Source organism: Hemitrygon akajei, chromosome 16, assembly GCF_048418815.1.
Source record: "Hemitrygon akajei chromosome 16, sHemAka1.3, whole genome shotgun sequence".
Taxonomy (NCBI): Eukaryota; Metazoa; Chordata; class Chondrichthyes; order Myliobatiformes; family Dasyatidae; genus Hemitrygon; species Hemitrygon akajei.
In genome coordinates, this window is record NC_133139.1 from 29274686 (window position 1) to 29298267 (window position 23582).

Here is a 23582-nt window from a genome sequence, read left to right on the forward strand (position 1 = left end):
GGTAGATGTAACACTTAGGCCACTTGCGAGGATAAGTGGCAGGAGGGAGATTAGTCGGGAAGGATGAATAGACAAGAGAATTGCAGAGGAAGTGATCCCTGCAGAAAGCGAGGGGGGGGGGTTGTGGGGAGAGTTAAAGATACGTTTAGTGGTAGGCTCCCTTTGGAGATAGTGGAAGTTGCAGAAGATGATGTGTTGGATGTGAAGGCTCATGGGATGATAGGCAAGGTCAGGAGGAAATCAATCACTGTGAAAGTGGTGGGAAGATGGGATGAGCACAGATGTTCAGGAGATTGAGGAGATGCGGGTGAGGACCGCATCAGTGCTGAAGGAAGGGAAGCCCCGTTCTCTGATGTCCTGGAACGGAAAGCCACATCCTGGGAACAGACGTGGCAGAGCGAAGGAACTGAGAAAAGGGAATAACACTTTTACAGGAGATAGGGTGGGAAGAGGTATAGTCAAGATAACTGTGGATATCGGGAGGTTTTATGTAAGATGTTGGTTGACAGTTTGTGCCTGGAGATGGAGACAGAGAGATCGAGAAAGGATAGGGAGGACCTGTCAGGAATGGCAAACTATTCTCTGTGGGGAGGCATCAGAGCTGCTGGCCCCTGCCCCCAACCCTCCCACCAACGGTCCAGTGGGATCCCTTCCATAACTCCCCAGTGCCGCCAATCCCTTGGAGCAACCAGAGACTATTGTTTTGCCATAAGCCTTTTCACAGGCTCAGCTGGATTCCAACCAGTGAAGTGAAATTCCTTTTGTAGCAGATGCAACAGATCATTTCACACAGCAGGATCCCACAACAACAATGATAAAAGCAAACATGAGGAAATCTGCAGATGCTGGAAATTCAAGCAACACACACAAAATGCTGGTGGAACACAGCAAGCCAGGCAGCATCTATAGGGAGAAGCACCTTCGACGTTTCGGGCCGAGACCCTTCGTCAGGACTAACTGAAAGGAAAGATAGTAAGAGATTTGAAAGTAGTGGGGGGAGGGGAAAATGTGAAATGATAGGAGTAGACCGGAGGGGGTGGGGTGAAGCTGAGAGCCAGAAAGGTGATTGGCGAAAGTGATACAGAGCTGGAGAAGGGAAAGGATCATGGGATGGGAGGCCTAGGGAGAAAGAAAGGGGGAGGGGAGCACCAGAGGGAGATGGAGAACAGGCAGAGTGATGGGCAGAGAGAGGGAAAAAAAGGGAGGGGGGAAAATACTTATTTAGTTTTTTTAGTTTTATTTATATTTCGTTTTCTTCCCCTCCCTTTTTTTTCTCTCTCTGTCAAAGGTGTCTCTTAAATCCCCTTGCCAACTTAAATTCATGTAATTAAGTAAATTTGGAGTTTGAAGAAGCAGTCATTCTCAGCAGTAGTAACCACAAAACTACCAGATTGCTTTAAAAACCCATCTAGTCACTAAGGTGTGTGCCTATCTGGCCTCTGAGTGACTCCAGTCCCAGTGTAACTAATTCTGAATTGCCCACACAGTTTGGTGACAGGTAGGTATGGACAACCAATGTTGGCGTTGCTGGCAAATTCCACATTCCATGGACAAGCATTTTTTAAAGAAATAATCTTAAATTTGACCTTTCTACCTTGCATAATATATTCTCCCTATTCACCCTGAAAAGGACATAATTTTATGTAATTATTACAAGTCTCCTCGGTCTCTACCACATTCCAAGCAAAAATGCTACCAGGCTGGACAGTCTCTCTTCATACACGTGATGCTCCGCACCTGGCAATATCCTTACAAACCCCCAGCAACCTCTCTCAGAATGATCAGACAAAGCCTCCAAGGTTCCCACCCAAGCAGGAGGCTTCACTTTGGGAGAGAAGGCTGGAGCTGTTAGATGCCAAAAGACACACTGATAACTTCTCAACCTGCGTCATCAGCAGTTGGCTTCTTGTGGGGAGAGCAGGACCCTTTTCTGTTCTCTCGACGAAAAGCCAAACGCTGATGACGCAGGGTAGCAGGTAACAGACGTGCCTGTTTGTACGTAAGAAAGGTGCAAAGTCTAGGCTTCACTATGGCTGTGGGCACTTGTCACAACAGAGCAAACTTACTCAGCAGTAAGTTTGTCGTCACGGCGATCAGCTTTGCCATTGCTGCTGTAATTCCTATTAGGTTTTTCACTGTTGCTTCCTAATCTCCGACCTCAAACCAACACACAATAAATAACGTGCATCAGTTCTGTGAGATCGTATACCTTACACTTTACCCTCTGAACTGAATGTTCGTGCCTGGTGCACTGCAACACCTTTCTCCATTTCTCATTGTTCCGTCATTCATGTAGAACTGGGCTCAAGGACAACTTCTATCCTGCTGTTATGAGACTTTTGAGCAGACGATAAAGATGAACTCAACCTCGTCATGGCCCTCACAAATCACTTTTCTACCTGCCCTGCACTCTCTCTCAAACTATAAGACTATATTATGGATTCCTCTTTTTCCATTCATACTACGATCTGTCTGGACGGCACGTAAACAAAATCCTTTCAATGTATCTCAGTACATGTGACAATAATAAACTATTTAGTTGACCTCTGACCTGGAGGCTGCCCTGACAAGCTCTGACTGCTCAGAATGACACAACATTGGCACTGCAGACCCAACAGAAGAAAATGCAAATTTGTCACATACACTCTGGTTTACACCCTACAGTTTAATCACAGGGCAGGCAACATGGGAGGCAGCCAGTCAGCTGCAGAGATGTGACTTCTACATTCCTCAGCCACCGGTGTTAAGGAGAACAATGTGCAGATTTCAATTGAATCCAGGGACAGATAACACTCAATCTTAAACCTGGCAAATTCTCCTTCAGCATGGACCTACTTCACTCAAGACCACCATGTAGAACTTTATGGAGCAGTCTGTGCCTGGCTGGCTGGCCGAGCGGCAGCTCGATCCCTTCAGGACGCTTGTGGAGAGCTCTGCTACAATCACCATTCCCCTTCAGAATGAATCAGGTTTAAACACAAAGCATATGGGACTCGTCCCTCACAGACATCTCCTGCACAAGAGCTCCAAACCTTTTGTAACGATGCAGCCTTAAGACAGTGCAGACCTTCCAGCCTTCGAGGAATCAGTGTGACAATCACGCTGACACTCTCAGCACTGGCTGCTGCTTACCTGATGAATTTAAGAGGCTCGTTCCCTCCAGTTTCCGGCTCCACGCCATGGATGGTGCTGGCCATGTCCTTGCAAGGTGCCCAGAGAGTGGAGAGGTGATGCCAGCTGCTGATGCTGAAGCTGTGAGCTGCTGTCAGACTCTCTGCCTTCACAGATATATCGCATCCTCATTTGTGATTCAGTAACCTTGCTCACTGGCTGATGCAGCAGCCAATCAGAAGAACATCAGCTCCAACAGAAAAGAGCAGGATTGGCCTGCAGTAGGTGCATCAGGATTGGCCAGCTTGTGTGTTCAATTTAATTGTGCTCATTTACCGTAAGCCTTAATGTGTCAACATACTTGTTTGAGTGTATGTGTCTGTGAGTGTGCTCTGTTTAAACCCAATGTACATCTGAGACTATTATGAATGTGTGTTTGTGAATATCTGAGAATTGTGTATATGGGTTGCATATCTATACGCGTGTGCCTGTAGATGTGTGTTTATTTGTCTTTGTATACATATTTGTGCGCATACAACTGTGTATGTGTCATCGTATCTGTGCATGTGCATCTGTATGTATCTGTATTTAAGTGCACAATGTAATATATTGTTTAAACTCGAGTGAGTGTGAGTGTGTGTGTGTGTGTGTGTGTGAGTGTGAGTGTGAGTGTGAGTGTGAGTGTGTGTGTGTGTGTGTGTGTGTGTGTGTGTGTGTGTGTGTGTGTGCGCGCATGCGCGCATTTTAGCATGTGCACGAGTTGGCAGCCATGTGCTCCATTAGGCCGCTGATTAAACCAGTAGCAATGCATGTTTGCCATGACATACAGTATTTGCAAAGGGAGAGTTGTTCTACAATAGAAGGATTTTTTTCCCTGTACCATTGTAATGATTTTCTATCCCCTGCCAGCCAGTCAAGGTGAAGGTTAGGTTGCAGGGCATGACAAGTTTTAAGACAAAACAAACTGAATAAATGGGGAAGCAACTCCTGCAGTCGAGTTTGGATATTAAAATCGTGCAGACTGTCCGAGAGGGGCAGAGAGGTCCTCACGTCCTTGTGAGTGAAGTTAGAGCCCCAGTTGATCTTTGTGATGGGCTTGCCAACCATCGTGGAATTCTTTGCACTCTCAAAATTTTAAAGATGAATCCCTTGGCACTTCAAGGGACTCAAGGGAAAGAAGCTAAGTAGAAATAGAAAAATAAGGGCAATGTTTTCCCACTTTTGTTTACTAATCTGAACATTTTGCCCACGCTTCCTGTTTATGACCTTTAGTTTTCAAGTTGCGGATACACGCGCGCGCCCACACACACACAACACACACACACACACACACACACACACACACACACACACACACACACACACACACACACACACACACACACACACACACACACACACACACACACACACACACACACACACACACACAAAATCTGGCTTCAAACATCTGCCCCATTCACACTCACACTGGACCGCGGTTGCAGAACGACAGATAATCTGCTGGAGGAACTCAGCAGGTCACGCAGCATCTGCGGGGTGGAGAATTGCTGATGTGTCCAGTTGAAACCCTGCATCAGAATTTGACCCCAAACGTCAACAATTCCTTCCTCCAGCAGGTTGTTTAAGTCTCAACATTGAAACATCTGCAGTTTTGTGTCGTCATGATTTTCTAAGTTTTTGTTATTATTGAGTCTATTTTCACCTCTTAAACCATGATGTTAAGGCTTAGAGTACAGAAACAGACCCGTCAGCACACTCAGCACCCAATTAGACTAATCCTATTCTAATCCCACATTATGCTCCCTACATTCCCATTAACTTCCTGTAGATCCTGCCACTTACCTATGCACGAGCAACCCATTAACCTAGCAACCCATGCGTCTTTGGGATGTGGAAGGAGACTGAAGCACCCAGAGGAACCCCACACAGTCACAGGGAGAACGTGTAAACTCCGCACCGAGGTCGGGATTGAACCCCGGATCGCTGGAGGCAGTGGTGCCACCATACGATTGGTTTGGTTCAGAGCAGCCAAATCACACGGGCATTTTTCCGGAGATGGAGGTGAGGGTTGAAACTAAACACCTCTTGCATTTGTAACTCACCCATCCTTCTTCTCCTTCGCATGGTCTCATCTATCACCTGCCAGCTTGTACTCCTTCCTCTCCCCACTTTCTTATTCCGGATTCTACCCCCCCCCCCCCCCCTTCCCAGTCCTGAAGAAGGCCCTCACACTGAAATGTCAACTGTTTCTTCATTTCCATAGATGCCGCCTGATCTGTTGAGTTCCTCCAGCTTTTTGTGCATGTTGCCCTGGATTTCCAACATCTACAAAATAAATGATTCTATCTAGCTATCTATCTCATCTACCTATCTACCTACCTGGTAGTGCCCCTGTGTGGGAGTTTTTGATGGGACAGAGTGGAGTGAGCTTTACCTTGTGTCTAATAACTTTTTCTTTTCATGCGCTTTCCCTGTCTTGCGAATGTGTGAAAAAACACTGTCATGGGAGCTTTACTCTATACAGAACCAGCCCTATTCCTGCCTTAAAGAGAGGATTGACATTTGATCTTAAATTAGAGGATACAGAGAGAAAGAGACAAAGTCACAGTGATATCTTTAAAACCAGCAGAGTTTCTTAACCAATATTTATTCTCAACCAACATCAGTAAAAGGCAGCTGATTTGAACATTGTCTCATTGCAGTTATTTGGGAGTTTCCTGTGTGTAAATTGGTTGCGACATTTCCTACGTTATGATGGTGACTACAATCCACAGCTAACACTTCGGGGCCAAACTGAACTTTGGAAAACTGTGATAAAAGAAGTTTTGGGTTTTTTTTTTACTTTCCTTTCCCCGCTGGTCTGCTACCTGTCTCTGTAGACCTTTACCTGAGCAATTAGCTGAAGAGGGCTTGACGATCGGAAGTGCAGTGGCTCGTGCCATGAAAAACCTGTCTCAGTGTGGATTCGTGAGCACTTGACCAGAGCCAAGGGGAGACAGAAGGCAAACACTGACCTCTAGTGTTGGTGAAAGGCATAATGTGTACAGGTCCCCCATTACAAATGTCTGCCTCAAGCCTGTTCATACAAGCCAGCATTTGGAAGACCCATGGGAAGTATTTGCTCGCTGCTGTGGAGCTGCAGGCATCTTTTGCCATGTGGGAACATAGTTCATGAAAATATCTCAATGGCTGAGTTAAATGCCCTGGTTTAACTACATGTTCCCCTCAGTTAGGCTATGTTTTTATTTAAATCTATTGCCCATTGCCATATTTCTGACCTGGCATCTGCTGGAGTTACAAAGAGTTCTCAGGAACAAGACCCTGTCATAATTTGGTGAGGACCTGTATGAAGGCAAAAAAAGCTGGAAGAACTCAGGGCGCAAGCAGAATCTATAAGACCATAAGACATAGGAGCAGAATTAGGCCATTTGGCCCATTGCATCTGAGTCGCCATTCTATCTTAGCTGATTTATTGTCTCTCTCAACCCCATTCTCCTGCCTTCTCCCTGTAACCTTTGACATCCTGATTAATCAAGAACCTATCAACCTCTGCCTTCAATATAACAAATGAACTGGCCTGCCCAACTGTCTGTGGCAATGAATTCTACAGATTCACCGTGCTCCGGCTAAATAAATTCCTTCTCATCTCCGTCCTAAATGAATGTCCCTCAGTTCTGAGGCTGTGCCCCCCTGGTCCTAGACTCCTCCACTATAGGAAACATCCCCTCCACATCCATTCTATCTAGGACTTCCAATATTTTCAATGAGATCCCCCCCACTCAATCTTCTAAGCTCCAGTGAGTCCAGGTCCAGAGCCATCGGATCCTCCTCATACAATCATTCCTTCATTCCTGGAATCATTCTCATAAACCTCCTCTGGACCCTCTCCAATGGCAGCACATCTTTTCTTAGATAATGAGCCCAAACTGCTCACAATACTCCAATCACAGTCTGACCAAAGCCTTATAAAACCTCAGCATTATATCCTTGCTTTTGTATTCTAGTCCTCTTGAAATGAATACTTCCTTACCTCCAACTCAGCCTGCAAGCTAACCTTTAAAGAATCCTGCACAAGGACTCCCAAGTCCCTTTGCTCCTCAGATTTTTGATTTCCCTCCGCATTTAGAAAATAACCTACACCTCGGTCCCTTCTGCCAAAATGCATGACCGAACACTTCCCTACACTATATTCCATCTGCCACTTACTTTCCCCATTCCCCCAATCTGTTTAAATCCTTCTGCAGACTCCCTACTTCCTCAACACTACCTGCCCCTCCACTTACCTTCATATTGTCTGCAAACTTGGCCACAAAGCCATCAAGTCCTTCATTCAAGTCATTGACATATAATGTGAAAAGAAGCACAAAAGAAGCACACTGATTTCCGCAGCACACCATTCGTCACTGGCACCCAACCAGAAAAGCCCCCCATTATTCCCACTCTGCCTCCTGCCAGTCAGCCAATCTTCTATCCACGCCAGTACCTTTCCTATAGTACCAAGGGGTCTTTAACTCTCCTTTATCCAACCTGTTATTTCCTCATAGAATTCCAATAGGTGTGTCAGGCAAGATTTCCCTTGAGAAAACCAGACTGACTTTGGTCTATTTTATCATGTGCCTCCAAGAATCCCGAAACCTCATCCTTAATAATGAACACCATCATCTTTCCAACCATTGAGGTGAGCCTAACTGGCCTATAATTTCCTTTCTTCTGCCTCTCTCCCTTCTTAAAGAGTGGAGTGGCATTTGCAATTTTCCAGTCCTCCGGAACCATTCCAGAATATAGTGATTCTTGAAAGATCATTACTAATGTCTCCACAATCTCTTCAGTTACCTCTTTCAGAACCCTGGGGTGTAGTCCACCTGGTCCAGGTGACTTATCTACCTTCAGACCTTTCTGCTTTCCAAACACCTTCTCCTTAGTAATAGCAACGACACTCACCTTCTACCCCTTGACAAACTCACATTTCTGGTATTCTGCTAGTGTCTTCCACAGTGAAGATCAACACAAAATACTTAATAAGTTTGTCAGTAGTTTCTCTGTCCCACATTACTACCTCTCCAGCGTTATTTTCCAGCAGTCTGCATGCATTCTCATCTCTCTTTTACTATTTATATATCTGAAAAAACTTTTTGCATTTTCTTTTATATTTTTGCTAGTTTGCCTTCATCTTTTCTCTCTTTATGGCTATTTTAGTTGCCTTCTGTTGGTTTTTAAAAGGTTCCCAATCCTCTATTTTCCCACTAATTTTTGCTCTATTATATGCCCTCTCTTTTGCTTTTATGCTGTCTTTGACTTCACTCGACAGCTATGGTTGCCTCATCTTCCTTTTAGAATACTTCTTTAATCTTTGGTACATATCTTTACTGTGCCTTCCGAATCTCTCTCAGAAACTCCAGCCATTGTTAATCTGCCATCATCCCTGCTAGTGTCCCCTTCCAATCAATTTTGACCACCTCCTCTCTCATACCTCTGTAGTTCCCTTTATTCCATTGAATACTGATACATCCAATTTGAGCTTCTCCTTCTCAAATTGTGGGATGAATTCTATCATATTTGATCACTGTCTCCTAAGGTTTCCTTTACCTTTAAACTCCCTAATCAATTCTGGGCCATTACATAACACCCAATCCAGAACTGCTAATCCACTAGTGGGATCAACCACAAGCTGCTCGAAAAAGCCATCTCAGAGGCATTCTACACACTCCCTCTCTTGGTATCCAGCACCAACCTAATTTTCCCAGTCTACCTGCCTATTGAAATCCCCCTGATTATTAGAATATTGCCCTTATTACATACCTTTTCCATCTCCCATTGTAATTTGTAGCCCACATCCTGACTATTGTTTGGAGGCCTGTATATAAATCCCATCAGATCCTTTTTATCCTTTCAATTTCTTAACTCTACCCACCAGATTCTACATCTTTTGATCTCATGTCACCTCTAAGGATTTGTTTTCATTTTTTACTATCAGAGCCACCCCACCCCCTCTGCCTACCGGCCTGTCCTTTCGAAACAATGCGTATCCTTGAATGTTAAGCTCCCAGATATAACTTAACAGCCACGACTCGGAGACGTTCATAACATCATACCTCCCTTTCTCTAATTGCCCAACAACATCATCTACCTTTTTCCATAAACTGCATGCATTCAATTATAACACCTTCAGTCCTGTATTTATCACCCTTTTTGATTTTGGCCCCCTGTTACACCTTAACATATCCCCCTGTCTGCAGTTTTGCCCTATCATCGGTCTGCCCTTCCTCAAAGTCTCACCACACACTTGCATCTAATTGTGTATCAACTGCCCCCATCCTCAACCCTGCCACTCCAGTCCCCATCCCCCTGCCAAATTAGCTTAAACCCTCTCCTCACAGGTCTAGCAAACCTGCCTAAAAGGACAATTGTTCCAGCCGGGTACAGGTATCTATTATAAATCGATGACAAACTCCGCCATCTTCATCAGGGATGATGTGTGAAATTGGTTCCCCTCAGATTCCGGTGGAACGCATCCTTTTTGTACAGGTCACACCTTCCTCATAAAAGATCCCAATGATCCAGAAATCTGAAACCCTCTCCCCTGCCCCAATTCTTCAGGCACATATTCATCTGCTAAGTCATCCTGTGCCTCACGTGGTGCAGACAGATTATTGCCCCCTTTCCTCTTCCCTCTCAGTACTCTTCTGGGTGAAGACCCTGAAACAGGGCTGAGAGGGGAGAGGAGAAATTGACAGTGTGTAGGGGTTGGGGACAGACGCTGGTAGGTTTTGTGGAAGCTGCTGGGGAGGAGGTGATGGACCGATGAAGCTAGGTGGGGGGGGAGGGGTGGGAGTGATCAACAAGGCAGAAAAAAAACTAGCTGGATGAGCAACTGTTCGTAGGAGGGGACTGCTAGGGGATGTGGGTTACCTGAAATTGTGTAATTCTATGTTCATACCAGTGGGTTGTAATCTATTCAAGCAGAATATGAGATGTTCTTCTTCCAGTTTACATTTGTCTTCTCCACGGCAATGGAGAAGTTTGAGGAAAGACGGGCTGAGGTGCAAATGGGAAGTAGAGACAAGTGAAATACGGCCAAAGGCTCATAATGACCATTACAGACAGAGTCCGGGTGCTCTGCAAAATGTCAGCCTAGACTACGCTTGGCTTCCAGAGTAGAGGAGGCCACGTCACGAACACCGAATGCAGTGGACTGGGTTGGAAGAGATGCAGCTGAACCCCTGCCTCACCACAAAGAACTGTCTACGTCCCTGGATGGTGGTGATGGAAGGGATGAAGGGACGGGTGTCACACCTCCTACAGTTGTAGGGGAAGGGCGGGGTGGGTGGTGATGGAGGAGCATACGCGGGAGTTTCATTTATTTATTGAGATACACAGACTAGGCCTTCTCGCTCTTCAAACCGCGCCACCAGCAATCCCCCAGTTTAATCCTAGCCTAATCACAGGACGATTTACAACGACCAATTAACCTACCAACCGGTATATCTTTGGACTGTGGGAGGAAACCCACGCGGTCACGGGGGAGAACGTACAAACTCCTTACAGGCAGTGGCGGGAATTGAACCTGGGTCACTGGTGCTGTAAAGTGTTGTGCTGACTACTACACTACCGTGCCACCCAAGTTATGAAGAAAGTGGTCCCTGCAGAAAGCAGGAAGAGGGAAAGGAGTGTCCGGTGGTGGGATCATGTTGGGGCTCGAAGAAATAGCAGGTGATGTGCACCTAATAAAGTGGCCACTGAGTACATATTCAGATGGTTGAGCAGAAATAACGGGTCCTCCAAAGTAGACCTCTGCTGGTCTTGAGGAGGGAGTAGAAGCAGTCATGGTGGACTGTTAGACTGGAGGCTACAGAGGGAATATCTCTGGAGGAAGTGAGGCCACTGCGGGATGACAGCCTGATGTTCAGTATTTGGGTGGTGGTCCACAGAATCCAAATCAGGTTTATTGTCATTGATATTTGTGTTTGTGATGTGAAATGTATTGTTCTGTGGTAGTAGCATGGTGCATAATATAAAAAAATTACTATGTTACAATAAACAAAAAATAGTGCAAAATAGCGAGGTGATGTTCAAGGGATGAAGGTGTTCATAAAACATTGAGTGTGGGTCTTCAGGCTCCTGTACCTCTTCCCTGATGATAGTAATGAAAAGAGGGCATATCCTGGATGGTGAGGCTCTTTAATAATGGATGCCTCTTTTTTGAGGTTCCACCTTTTGAAGATGTCTCCGATGCTGGGGAGCTTGTGCTTGTGATGAATCTTGACCGGCCTAGAACCCTCTGTGGCATCTTTCAATCCTGTATATTGTGATGAGCTCAAGTTCAGCTTCAGTGAATCAGAGGTCAGATCAGCACAAATTGATAGCATTGTCCGAGTGCTGGTTGGACGACGATGTTGGGGTTGGTTGTAGTGAGTAGACTGCTGTGAGATTAGAGCTAGGGGCAGATGATGTAACATAATAGCAATGGAAAACTCTGATGATTGATATAACCCAGGCAGTTAGTGGCAATCTGGGAAATGAAGGAAAGCTTCCACAGTCTGGGGTGAAGATCCCTGGTTAAAATATCAAGCACTGAAGGGTGAAAGAAGGCAGCGTAACATAATGGTAGGCTGCATAGAGATGGGGACATTGGCAGATGAAGCTGAGACCTCTGCTGAGGACAGATCATCAGATCATCCTGAAGATCAGACCGGATGGTGAAAACACAGCAGGGAAGAAATGGGGTCCATTGAACGTGAAGGGGAAAGGAACAATCAGAAGAATTTCAGAATTTAAGAGCTGTTGAAGTTTGTGACCTTTTATCCCTGAAAGGAAAGGATGGAGATTTTGCTGAAGAACCTGGTACGGTGAAGGGTGAAGTGGAACGTGGAGTAGGACATCAAGGAGACGAAGTGAGTCAGTGTCAATAGGGAGACAGGTCAAGAACATGCTCTGTGTCAGTTCCTCACTAGGCTCAGGCTGAATTACAAGCCAAAATCCCAAAGGAACTTTTAACTGGACAATTTTTAATACTGTTAAACTATATCAACCATTTTCATTCTGACCATCCAGTACCCATCCATACTCTAGATGGCGTCTTTATCTAAGAAAGGATCTGCTGGCATTGGAGAAGGTCTAGAGCAAGGATTCCCAACCCTTTTTATGCCTTGGACCAATATCATTAAGCAAAGGGGTCTGTGGATCCCAGGGTTGGGAACCACTGGTCTAGAGGAAGTTCACAAGAATGATCCTAGAAGTAAAAGGGTTAACGTTTGATGGAGTTTCAAAGAATCAGAGAGGATCTCATTGAAGTCTATAAAGTACTGATGGTCTACATAGCAATGAATGTGGAGGAGGTTAGGACCAGAGTGCATTTCTTTAGCCAGAGGCGTGGTGAATCTGTGGAATTCATTGCCACATATGACTGTGGAGGCCTAGTCAGTGGGTCTACAGTATTTAAAGCGGAGGTTGATAGGTTCTTGATTAGTAATGGTGCCAAAGGTTATGGGGAGGAAAGGGTTGAAAGGAATAATTAATGAGCCATCATTGAATGGTGGAGCACGCTCAGTGGGCCAAATGGCCTTAAATCTGCTCCTATGCCTAATGGTCTTGTCTCATGTGCCTGTGATGCTGCTGTTAGTTAGGTTTTATTGCACATGTGCATACAGGTATGTTTATGTACACACACACACACACACACACACACACACACACACACACACACACACACACACACACACACACACACACACACACACACACACACACACACACACACACACACACACACACACACACACACACACACACACACGATTTTGACCTTGCCTCTCTTCAGTGCAATGGTCCTACCCACAGTGTGGAGTGACAAGAACCTCACGGTATTCCAGGTGTGTCATAACCTCTCTACTCACAGTTTTTGCCCCCAGCTAATGAAAGCAAGAATCCTGTGTATGCCTTCTTCATTCCCTTATTCTGTGCTGCCACCTTCAGGGATCCTTGGGCCTATACACTAACCTCTTTCAGTTTCTCGGTCCTCCCTACCATTCTTCATATATATTGTGCACACACTTGGCTGTGCTCTTGTCAGCTGTATTCTCCTTGATATGACATTTCCTGTACTACAAAACTCACTGCATTTCAGAACAATAATGTGTTGGAACACTGACAAAGTGTCACACTGTTTTATGACTAGAACAATGAACATACACTACAGCACAGTACAGGCTTTTCGGGCCACGATGTCGTGCCTATATATTAATGTACTCCTTGATCAATCTAACCCTTCCCTCCTACAATGCCCTCCATTTTTCTATCCTCCATTCTCAATGTGCCTAATGTATCTATCTCTACCTCCACCCCAGCAGCATGCTCCATGCACCCACCATCCTCTGAGTAAAAAAAAATCCTCTGATATTCCCCGATACTTTTCTCTAATTGCCTTAAAATTATGCCCCTGGTATTAGCCACTTACACCCTAGGGTAAAGCCCCCGGTACCCACTTGATCTACACCTCTTATCATCTTCTACACCTTTACCAAGTCACTTTACAGCCTCCTTCACTCCAAAGAGAAAAGCTCTAGTTCACTCAACCTGCCTCATAACAAAGTGCCTTTTTTTTCTTTTGGGTAGGTGCAGTAAGCCTTAAATCCTCAATTTTGGGTCCTCAGGATTTCAACAAATACACTAAAATGAAACCATGTCCTTCACTGTCTAGTAGCGTAGGATCGAAAATATACTGCAGATACTGGAAACATGAAACAGAACCAGAGATTGCTGGAAGTGCTCAGCAGGTCGGGCAGCTTTAATGGGGAGATAAATGGAGTAGATCTTTTAGGTCAAGAACTGACACGTGAGAGAACAAGCACGTAAAGCAGCAAAGAAAGGGAGGGCAGGGAGAAGCGGAAATATCGGGGATGAGGCACGGGCCGAAACTGTTATGGTGATAATTATTTTAAAATCTAGCAACTGAAGATTTTAAAAATAGACAATTTTAGGCAGAAGGATGCAGTCATGCCTGCAGAGAGAAAATAAGGAGTGGTTATCAGAAGTTATTGAATTATTAAGCACTTGAATATAATGAGTATAGATAAATACATAGGTCAGCATGGAGAAGTTGGGCAGGAGGGGCTGTTTCTATGCAGGATGGTTCTATGTCTCTAGAGGGTTTCAAGTGCTCACGTGGAAAATAAGGCTTTGTTCCTTTGAGCAAAGTTGAAAATTGGAGACAGAGATATGAGAGAGGGAGCTGAGTGGAGATAAAGGTGACAGGCAACCAGAAGGTCAGGTTACAGGTTGAGTGTAAATGCTTTGCAAACCAGTTGTCCAATCTGTGTTTGGCTTCTCCAATGTAGAGGAGATGGAAACAAGAACACTGAACACAATGTGCCAGACTCGCGCTCAAGTGGAAATTATCTCTTCCCTCTAGAGATCTAGTCATCACTCTTAGCACAATGTTGACCACCTCAGTTATTCCATTGCCCTTACTCATTCTAACCTACCCTCTTTCTCAAAGAGTCATTTAAGATGGAAACAGGCTCTTTGACCCACACAAAGTCAACATACCCATTTATACCGATCCTGGTCTAATCCCCTTTCATTCTCTCCACAGTCGTATCAACCCAACCCCTCCCTCCATTCACCCAGCAGTAGACTCAGAGCAATTGAAGGTAGCTAATTAACCTACCTACCCACATGGGATGTGGGGTGAAACCAGGCCAAAATGGAAAAATCCATATGACAGGAAGAAGGCGCAGGCTCTACGGGCAGTACACGAGGTCAGGATTGAACTTGGGTATCTAAAGCTCTGTGGCAGCAGCTCTACGAGCTGCACCAATGTGCCAACCTTCAAAACTGGTAGCCCTGTGTTCACTGAGACGAACCCTAGCATTGCCCTCGAACCTGCTGTCAGGATGGTGTTGTTATGGTTTAATAAACTAACCTCCAGCTTGTCGAAGCCAAGAGAAAAGAAAACCTCAGATGCTGGTCCACACCAGTAACGTGGACATGGGACAAAGGACATCCAGAGATCAGGCCTCTGCCCTGCACACTGTTGTGTATTTAATATTTCAGTCATATTGTAAATATATTGTTCGATTAAGCATTCTTTGTTGTTTACATAATTCAATACAGGTTATATATTGTATGTATGAAGTACGTGCATGCTATTCGCTATTACGCCACCAGGTCGTAAGTTCATGCATCACTAAAGATGAAATAGACACGCTTCCTGGTCCCATGTTTTTTTACTTTCGATTAGTTTTCGGATTACAAACCATAATAGTGGCAACAAGGAAGCTTTCAAACAAACCTGAGAAGACTACTAACCTGTTGAAGCTCAGTGAGACGTTCAAGTTTTAAAAATACACAGCTCATTTTTTACTTCTGAAGGGAGAGAGAAAGACGGTCAAGTTTTTTTTTTAAAGGCAGAAAATGTATGAAATTCACAGATTCATAAACAGTGAGTACTGGGTAATAACAATAATAAATAAAATAAAGCAGAAATGGCTGGCTATATCAGACAGATAGATGTGTTTGATTGCACAAACAATAACTGGATGATGTATACTGAGTGGACTGAGCTGTATTTTAAAGCAACTGGAATGGTCAATGAGAAACAAGTGCCAGCTTTGCTGAGTGCAATTGGTGGAAGAGCATACAGTTTGCTTAGAAGTTTGACTGTTGCAACCAAACAAGCCAAAATGAGCTTTGCTGATATCGTGAACATAATGCACAAACATTTGGAACCGAAACCATTGTTGACCGCAGAACCCTTTAGATTTCATAAGCAGAATCAAAAGGAAGGGGAGTCAATTTCAGACTCTTGGCTGAATTGAAGAGATTGTCTGAGCATTGTCAGTTCAGTAATGGGCTTAATGATGCACTAAGATTATATGGTTTGTGGAATCTTGCAAGAAAGCATTCAAAAATGGCTTCTAATTGAAGCACAACTCACATTTAAAAGAGCTGTTGAAATTACTGTATCAATGGAAATGACAGCCAGAGTCACAATTGAATTGCAGTCAGGAATGAAAGTGAGTGTGAACGAAACAGCAATGTTTAAACAGATACTGGCCCAGCTGAACAAATTACATTACTGTGGCAGAGGCTCACATACACCAGACCAATGCACATTTAAAGACGAAACTTGCAGAAAATGCAACAAAGTAGGACACATACAAAGAGCATCTCAACAGAGAAAAGAAATGGACTGCGCAGGGAAGAGAAAAAGATAAAAAGTCAAGTTGCAGTTTCAAAAAGAGCACGCTATTGTTGACAATGATGAGAGTGAATTGGACAATTGCTCAGCTGTTTCAGTCATTCCACAAAATGAGCTTGAAAGGTATTTCAAAGATACTGAACTAAAGCCTGCAGATATTCATCTAAGAACCTACGCTGGATAAAAGATAAATCCTGTGGGAATGACATTCTTAACAGTGACATACAACAACCAACAAGCCACACTGGGCTTGAATGGGGTAAAAACAGGAGGACCAGCATTGTGGGATGTGATTGGCTGAGACAGCTACAACTTGATTGGAGATCCATCCACTATTTGCATGCCATGTCCTCTGCAATAGAGTCAATTGAAAGTGAATTAAGTAAGGTATTAGATGAAGCCATGGCATGAGAAAGAGAAAGAGAGATAGAAGGAGAAAGAGGGGAAGAAAGACACAGAGAGAGAAGGGGGAGAGAGGGGTAGGAGGGGAGAGGGGGAAAGAGAGAAAGGGAGAAAGAGAAATAGAGAGGGGAGAGAAGGGGAGAGAAAGGGAGAGAGGAAGGGGAGAGAGGGAGGGGAGAGGGGGTGAGAGAGAGGGGAGAGGGGGAGGGGGAGAGGAGGAGTGGGAGAGAGAGGGGTGAGAGGGGGAGGGGAGAGGGAGAGGGAGAGAGAAAGGGAGAAAGAGAGAGGGGAGAGAGGAGGGGGGAAGGAGGGAGAGAGAGGGGAGAGGGGTTGGGTAGAGAGAGGGGTGGGTAGAGGGAGAGAGAGAGAAAGAGAAAGGGAAAGAGAGAAAGAAAGGGAGAAAGAGAAATAGAGAAAGAGAGAGAAAGAAAAAGAGAAAGATAGAAAGAGAGAAAGAGAAAGAGAGAGAATAAGGAAAAGGTCTGCCTGACCCAACACGACACCTTATAAGCTGAAGATCAAAGGAGAATTCCATATTTATAATCCTTCCTTTGACTGCACACCACCCTCATGTCTCTCTCTCTTTCTCTGTCTGTCACACCCACACGATAGATACCCAAATAACAAATTTAATCAGCATCGCCTGGTCTCCCAATTAACTGTGGTTCACAGTCTTAGGAACCCATTTTTAAGAGCTGCATTTCAGATTTAATCCGTATTTCATATTTGAATGTGAAGACTAGTTGCTGAAGTTATTGGCTACGTGCGCTAATCCCAAAATAATGCTCTTGACAGTTCCTTGTCTTTGTCCTCCTGGAGAGGCCAAACTTAAGGAGGATCTACTTAAATAGGACAGCAGAATCCCCCCCACCAATTATGTGCATCTACATCTACCCTATCATCCCTAATTGCTACCTACAAAATTCTAAGCAGAGAGATTGTTCCAGAAATTTGAATAACACTGTTTAAAAATGCAGCTTCATTTGTATGCCTGTTGGCTTTTCCCCTGCTGGGGGAAATCACATCCCTTGTCTTCACCCTTTAATTCTCTGGTCGCTAAAACTCTCTTTCCAGGGGCACCAGCAAGGTAATTGCATCAGACCCCCAGGCCCTCTCATCGATGTACAGGAAGGGGTGGGGTGGACTCTATTTGAATGACTGCGAGGACCTCTCCCCAGTGGCACCCCGTTCCGGGCTGTCCATTCGATCGCTGGCCCAACCACTGAAAGGGCCCAGCTCAATCCCCATCCAGGCTGCCTTCAGATGCCGCAGGTAATCTTTCTCAGTCTGCAGAGTATCCCATCGAAGTTGTGGAACCCGCTGTCCCTGCTGTCCCTTAAACCTCTTTTCCCCAAATCTCTTCCATGTTTTCAACTAATCATTTACCTTCAGCAACCAGCCTTCATAACAGAGTACCGTCACCATTACACTTTAGCATGGTATTCACAGGTTTCTGTCACACTCCCACTGTCTTCTGCCTTCGCGTTTGCTGTGGGTCTGTTTCCATCATCTGTGGTCGGGTCTGGCATGGCCGGCTGGCGTTCATCTCTTTGTAATTACACTTGATCTCCCACTCTGTCTGTGGGAACAAGACGGTGAGTCGCATGGTTTAACCTGAGTTCAGTGTTTCCACTGGCTGCCTCGCCAAGTCTGCACACAGATACAAGTGTCACTTGTTAGAAGTGCCGTTTGTGGTTCTGGAGCAAACCCTGCCCCTTCAGACAGCACTCTCACCAGGACTTGGTCAACCCAGCTGAGTAAGGACTATCGCCTTGCCCTCCGGCTCCCTCTGATCAGCGACGTGCTGCCCGGCCCTTCAACACTTTACCCTGGTTACAGTGGTCCTCCACATCTCCATGTAATCTTGCTAAATTGGCAGTTGTAGCTTCTTCCTTTACATTTGAAATTTCTGTTGCTTCTTGATCTTCTGCTGCCCTCCTCGCATCGACGTCTGCCCACTCATTCCCTTTCTGCTCCTTACTAACCCCTTCCTGGTGAGACTTCACTTTAATCACTGCTACCACCCTCACTGTTGCACTGGTAGTGTAAATCACTCTCCAGTCGTGGGCAAGGGTAGATCAGTTATCAATACTGACGATCCTGTGTCCACTGATATTTCACATTGCTGGCCCCCTAATGAACCTCTTGTGTACATCTGTGGATGACCACCCCTGGCAACAGAGGCTGCCATCAGCCGTTTGTCTGAACTCACCAATGGTCGTAATCAGGGTCTTCAGGGTTCTCAACCTTAGAAGGTGCCATCTTGACAGATACATCTGGGTAAAAACTCTCTCTGAAGTACTGTATCTCCATACTACACAAAACATAAATGATGGACACAAGTTAAACAGTACACACTTAAAACCAGAGTTTGATCTCCACAATCTGACACTCGTGTGTGTCCAAACTCATGATGCCCGCTGTATTCCTTTGCATCCAAGTGCTACACCAAGGTTACAGACGTATTGTAGAACACATATACAGTCACAAACGCGTATGCTAAAGTGCAGCCCCTCCAGCATCTGGAACCTTCAATAATCACCCCTCGCAACCGTCATCCTGTCTCTCCAAATTAACACACAAAGTTCAGTCTCTTACATAAACACACACACACACAACTTTTATATCTACCAGTTCAGCTCTCTGCCGTGTTCGTGAATACCTAGTGATCCCGTAGCCACCGACCCATACAGGTCCGAGTGTGAGCGCTAATTTAACCCACTTAGACTGCTGAGGTCACTGGCCACACAATGGGAATTGCAAAGTTATCCAAGTCGAGCCCCCAGATTTTGTCACGTGAACAAAGTCACTGGAAAGACAGAATTGGTAGATATGAAACGTAGTCTTTTTATTTGATATACACACTCACAAGTAAGCTGACAGCCTTTTGGAGGGGGGGGAGAGCGAGAGAGAGAGAGAGAGAGAGAGAGGGGGGGAGAGAGAGAGAGGGGGGAGAGAGAGAGAGAGAGAGAGAGAGAGAGAGAGAGAGAGAGAGAGAGAGAGAGAGAGGGGGGGGGGGGGGGGAGAGAGAGAGAGAGAGAGAGAGACTGCCTGACCCAATACTAAACGGCATTTTATATGCTACAGTTCAAAGGACAATTCTATATTTACAATGCATCCACTATGCTTCCTTTGAACCACACACCATCTTCACACCTCCCTCTTCGCACCCACATGATAGCCATCCCAATAACGAATTAAATCAGCATTGTCTGGTTTTCCAATTAACTGTGGTTCACGGTCATAGAAACCTGTTGTTCACACCTGTATTTTAGACTTAGGCTACGTCGAAACTAGACCAGATAAATCCGTAACCAAAGCTTTTCATTTTGATCCTCCGTCCACACTGCAACGGTGTCTTCCTCCCCCGAAAACGGAGCTTTTCTAAAACGCTCTCCAGAGTGTTTAAATCTGAAAACGCTGATTGAACAGTGTAGTGTGGACGGGGTAACCGAAGCTTTTTTAAAAACGCTGTCATGATGTGCCGGAACAGATGGTAGCAGCAGCGCAGCATTTCATTGTTTTCTTGAACACAACCTCCAACACCACAACGACGACGACGGATGGCTTCAGGAGACTGTCCCTGAGCAGAACATTACTGCAGCTTTGCAGTATGACAGAGAATTCCAACCCCCCACACAACCTAACAATTTCAGAACAGACGGCAACAAGACTGAATCCAGAAGAGTTAGAAATGTACTCACCAAATACTTCGACCCATAACTTACTGAATAAATAAGTATACTCACTTTGCCCTGTTTTCTGTCCTTGCTCGTATGAAGGTGGTTTACCTATTTATTCAAGTGCTTCTCTGACAATAGATGTGTAACAGTCTAATGTAACATTGTATGGAAGTACAAGGTAACACTGATGCAGACATGTTTTATACATTTAACAAGGTGCTTTATTAATGTATTGCTTGTGCAAACATTCAATAGATGCAATTATCACTACTTCCAAAATGTCATTTTTAAGTAGCTTATGTTTGGCATAGACGTGAAAATGTTAAGGCCAAAAAAGGAAAACTGTAAGTTTCAATTTTACTCAGGTAAAAATAAAATCACTTTTGTCCAGTAACTCATTTTATTGCACATGTTAAATAGAGAAAAATTCACTTTTGCCCTGTAACAAGCCTTACTGCATTTAGTTGTCCTTTTCAATGGTGAAGAGACTATGGCTGTAGGAACTGTTCCCAGGGTGACCCCTCTGTGGGAGTGGGGAAGATGTTGGTGGGGCCACCCGGGGGGGGGGGGGGTCTATGTGTCCGTATGTGCAGCTATTGTAATGGCTGTGAGGCTGGTATTGTGGCAGTGAAAAGTACTGGGGGGAGCCATCATATTCCTCATCAATGCAAATCCCTCTGCAACGGTGTTAGTCAGTTTTTCAATGTTCGTCGTCAGCCAGCTCATACTGTCTGTGAACTCCCTGTCGGTTGCCTCCATACACTTCAGTATTTGTTTTTTTAACTTTAAGTCCTCCACGAGAGCCAACAGCTGTCCATCGTTTGGCAATTTCCTTTTAACTGTAACTGGACAAATGCACACCAAGTCTTTCACGGTGAGATTTGACACTAAACACGTCGCTTGTTTTCTGTAGACGTGTCCTGCGCATGCCCAGTAGGAGGAGATGCACACAAATGCCCGTTTTAATGTGGACAGAAGTATTTTCAAAAACGCCTGATGTGGATGTCTATTGTTTTTACGCGAAACCTGCTTTTTCAAAATTATCCGATCTAGTGTGGACGTAGCCTTAATCCGCAGTTCATATTCGAATCTGAAGACTGGTAGCTGAAGTCAGTTGCTGAAATTATTTGCTACATGTGCTAACCCCAAAAACGCATTAACAACATCTCCAAAAGAACAAGACTATTAAAATATTAGAAGATTATGGGCTCACGAGTACAACACGGCAAATGCGATTTCTTTAAACTAAGCATCACCTACTGCGATCACACCATTGACACACAAGTATTACACAAGTGTGCCGAGAACTTTCAAGCAGGGGTGGATAACCAAACGACATGTCACATCTGTGGTCCTTTATAGTAATTTATCAATTACTGTAACAGGTTCCTGCCAAACCTTGAACTCATTACATATTACAGATCGGGAAGAAATGGCAATGGACAAAGCAGTGTGAGGTGGCTTTCCAAAAGGCAAAGGAAATGGGGGCGTCAGACACTGTACCCACACATCACGATTCACATCATCCAGTGAAATTTGCCGGAATGCCTCACCTTATGGAACAGGTGCCATCATGTCACATGTTAGGAGTGATGAATGTGATTGCCCCATTGGCTTTGCATCACATTCCCTAACCACTGCAGAGAAAAATTATACACACATTGTCAAAGAGGCTTTGAATCTGGTTTGAGGTGTAAAACGCTGTATGGGAGAGAATGTACCCTCATTACTGATTATCAACTACTGGTATCCATTTTCAGTCCACAGAAGGCTGTCCATTAACAGCAACCGCACAAATGCCGAGATGGGCCCTGTTTCTCGGAGGATACAAGTACAAGATCAAATTCAAGAGAATATCTAATCATGGGGATGCTGACGGATTGCCCTGTTCACCCTTGGAAAAGGAAATACTTCAAAGAGGACACTCGTCTTGATGTAAATATTCTCCCTAACACAAATCAAAAGTCTCCCTATTATGGCAGAGGTGACCCAGAGGGAAACCAGAAAAGACCCCACACTGTCTCAGGTCGACATGACCACACAAGATGGCTGGAATGTGCAGCAGAAATTCCAGTTCCCCCATTCTTACACACTGGGATGAATTTGCCCCCGTGACGGGGTTTGCCTTATGTGCTGAAGTGCTGGAGGGGCTACATACATGGTCAAAATGAAACCACTGACTCGAAGCTTTGTCAGGTGGCCCGGTGCACCATTCGGGATGCCAACACATCCAAGTGCCAAGGGCAGCACCTCTCCATCCCTGGAGATGGCCTGCATTGTCCTGGCAGAGGATTCACCTGGATTTTGTCAGGCCGTTCATGGGCACAAATTTCTTGGTAGTAGTGGATGCAGTTACAAAGTGCCCAGAAGTGTCCCTAGTAACCTCCATTACAGCCTGGCACACTGATGTGTTGAGAAGCCTCTTCACAAGGACTGGTGTTCCAGAACACCTAGTCAGTGACAATAGACCACAGTTTGTTGTGGAACAGTTTCAGTCATTCCTGAAAATGAACGGAATAAGACATATTACATCTGCCCCATACCATCCAGTTTCAAATGGCTTGGAAGAAAGTTCTGTCCAGATTCTAAAGGACAGAAGGCCAGGGAAGTAAGGGCATGGTCCCAGGAAAGATATGTGACTGCGATAGCGTGAGCACAGGGTTTAAGAGTCAGAGGCCAGCAGAGATCACAGAGGGGGAGCAGTGAGAGGGGGTTTCACTGAACTGCCGTGGAAAGGAAGAGCTATACTTCTTCAGGGTAGGAATTTATCAGTAATTGATGATCTTTTATCAAGACAAGAAATGTTTCTTTACAAACTTGGGTTTAAATAACACAACCACCTCGTACAAATCAAACGGTGAAACTTCAGAGCAGAATCAGTATTGACAGTATTACTACTGTACTGTTCTATGTAAAGTGAGTGAACAGGAAGGAAAGACAAGAGGCCTGAGTGAGAGTGAGAGAATCTGAAGTCACGTAGACTGGGCTTCAAATGGATTTGGTGCTGTGTCGATTGCATCAGAATAAGCACATGTAGCTGTTTCTAATACTGTACGTGTCCCTTGTGCCCAGTACAGAAACTATACGATTATTGACCTTATTGCAAAATCATACGCACTTTTAGGCTGCCGATTGGCTTGCAACAGGAATTAAGAGTTGCTGGGACATGGTGTATTATTTGCGAG

The 23582-nt window shown here is 44.9% G+C and overlaps 1 protein-coding gene across 1 annotated transcript in view; it reads right to left on the reverse strand.

Moving 5' to 3' along the window:
* The window catches only part of yjefn3 (YjeF N-terminal domain containing 3), a 131627-nt gene extending 128331 nt beyond the window's left edge, over positions 1-3296 (reverse strand). The window contains exon 1 of the mRNA XM_073068568.1: positions 3133-3296. Coding sequence (XP_072924669.1) covers positions 3133-3197 — 65 coding nt within the window. The 5' untranslated portion in view covers positions 3198-3296. The remainder of the gene's footprint in view (positions 1-3132) is intronic.
* Positions 3297-23582: the final 20286 nt, after the last annotated feature.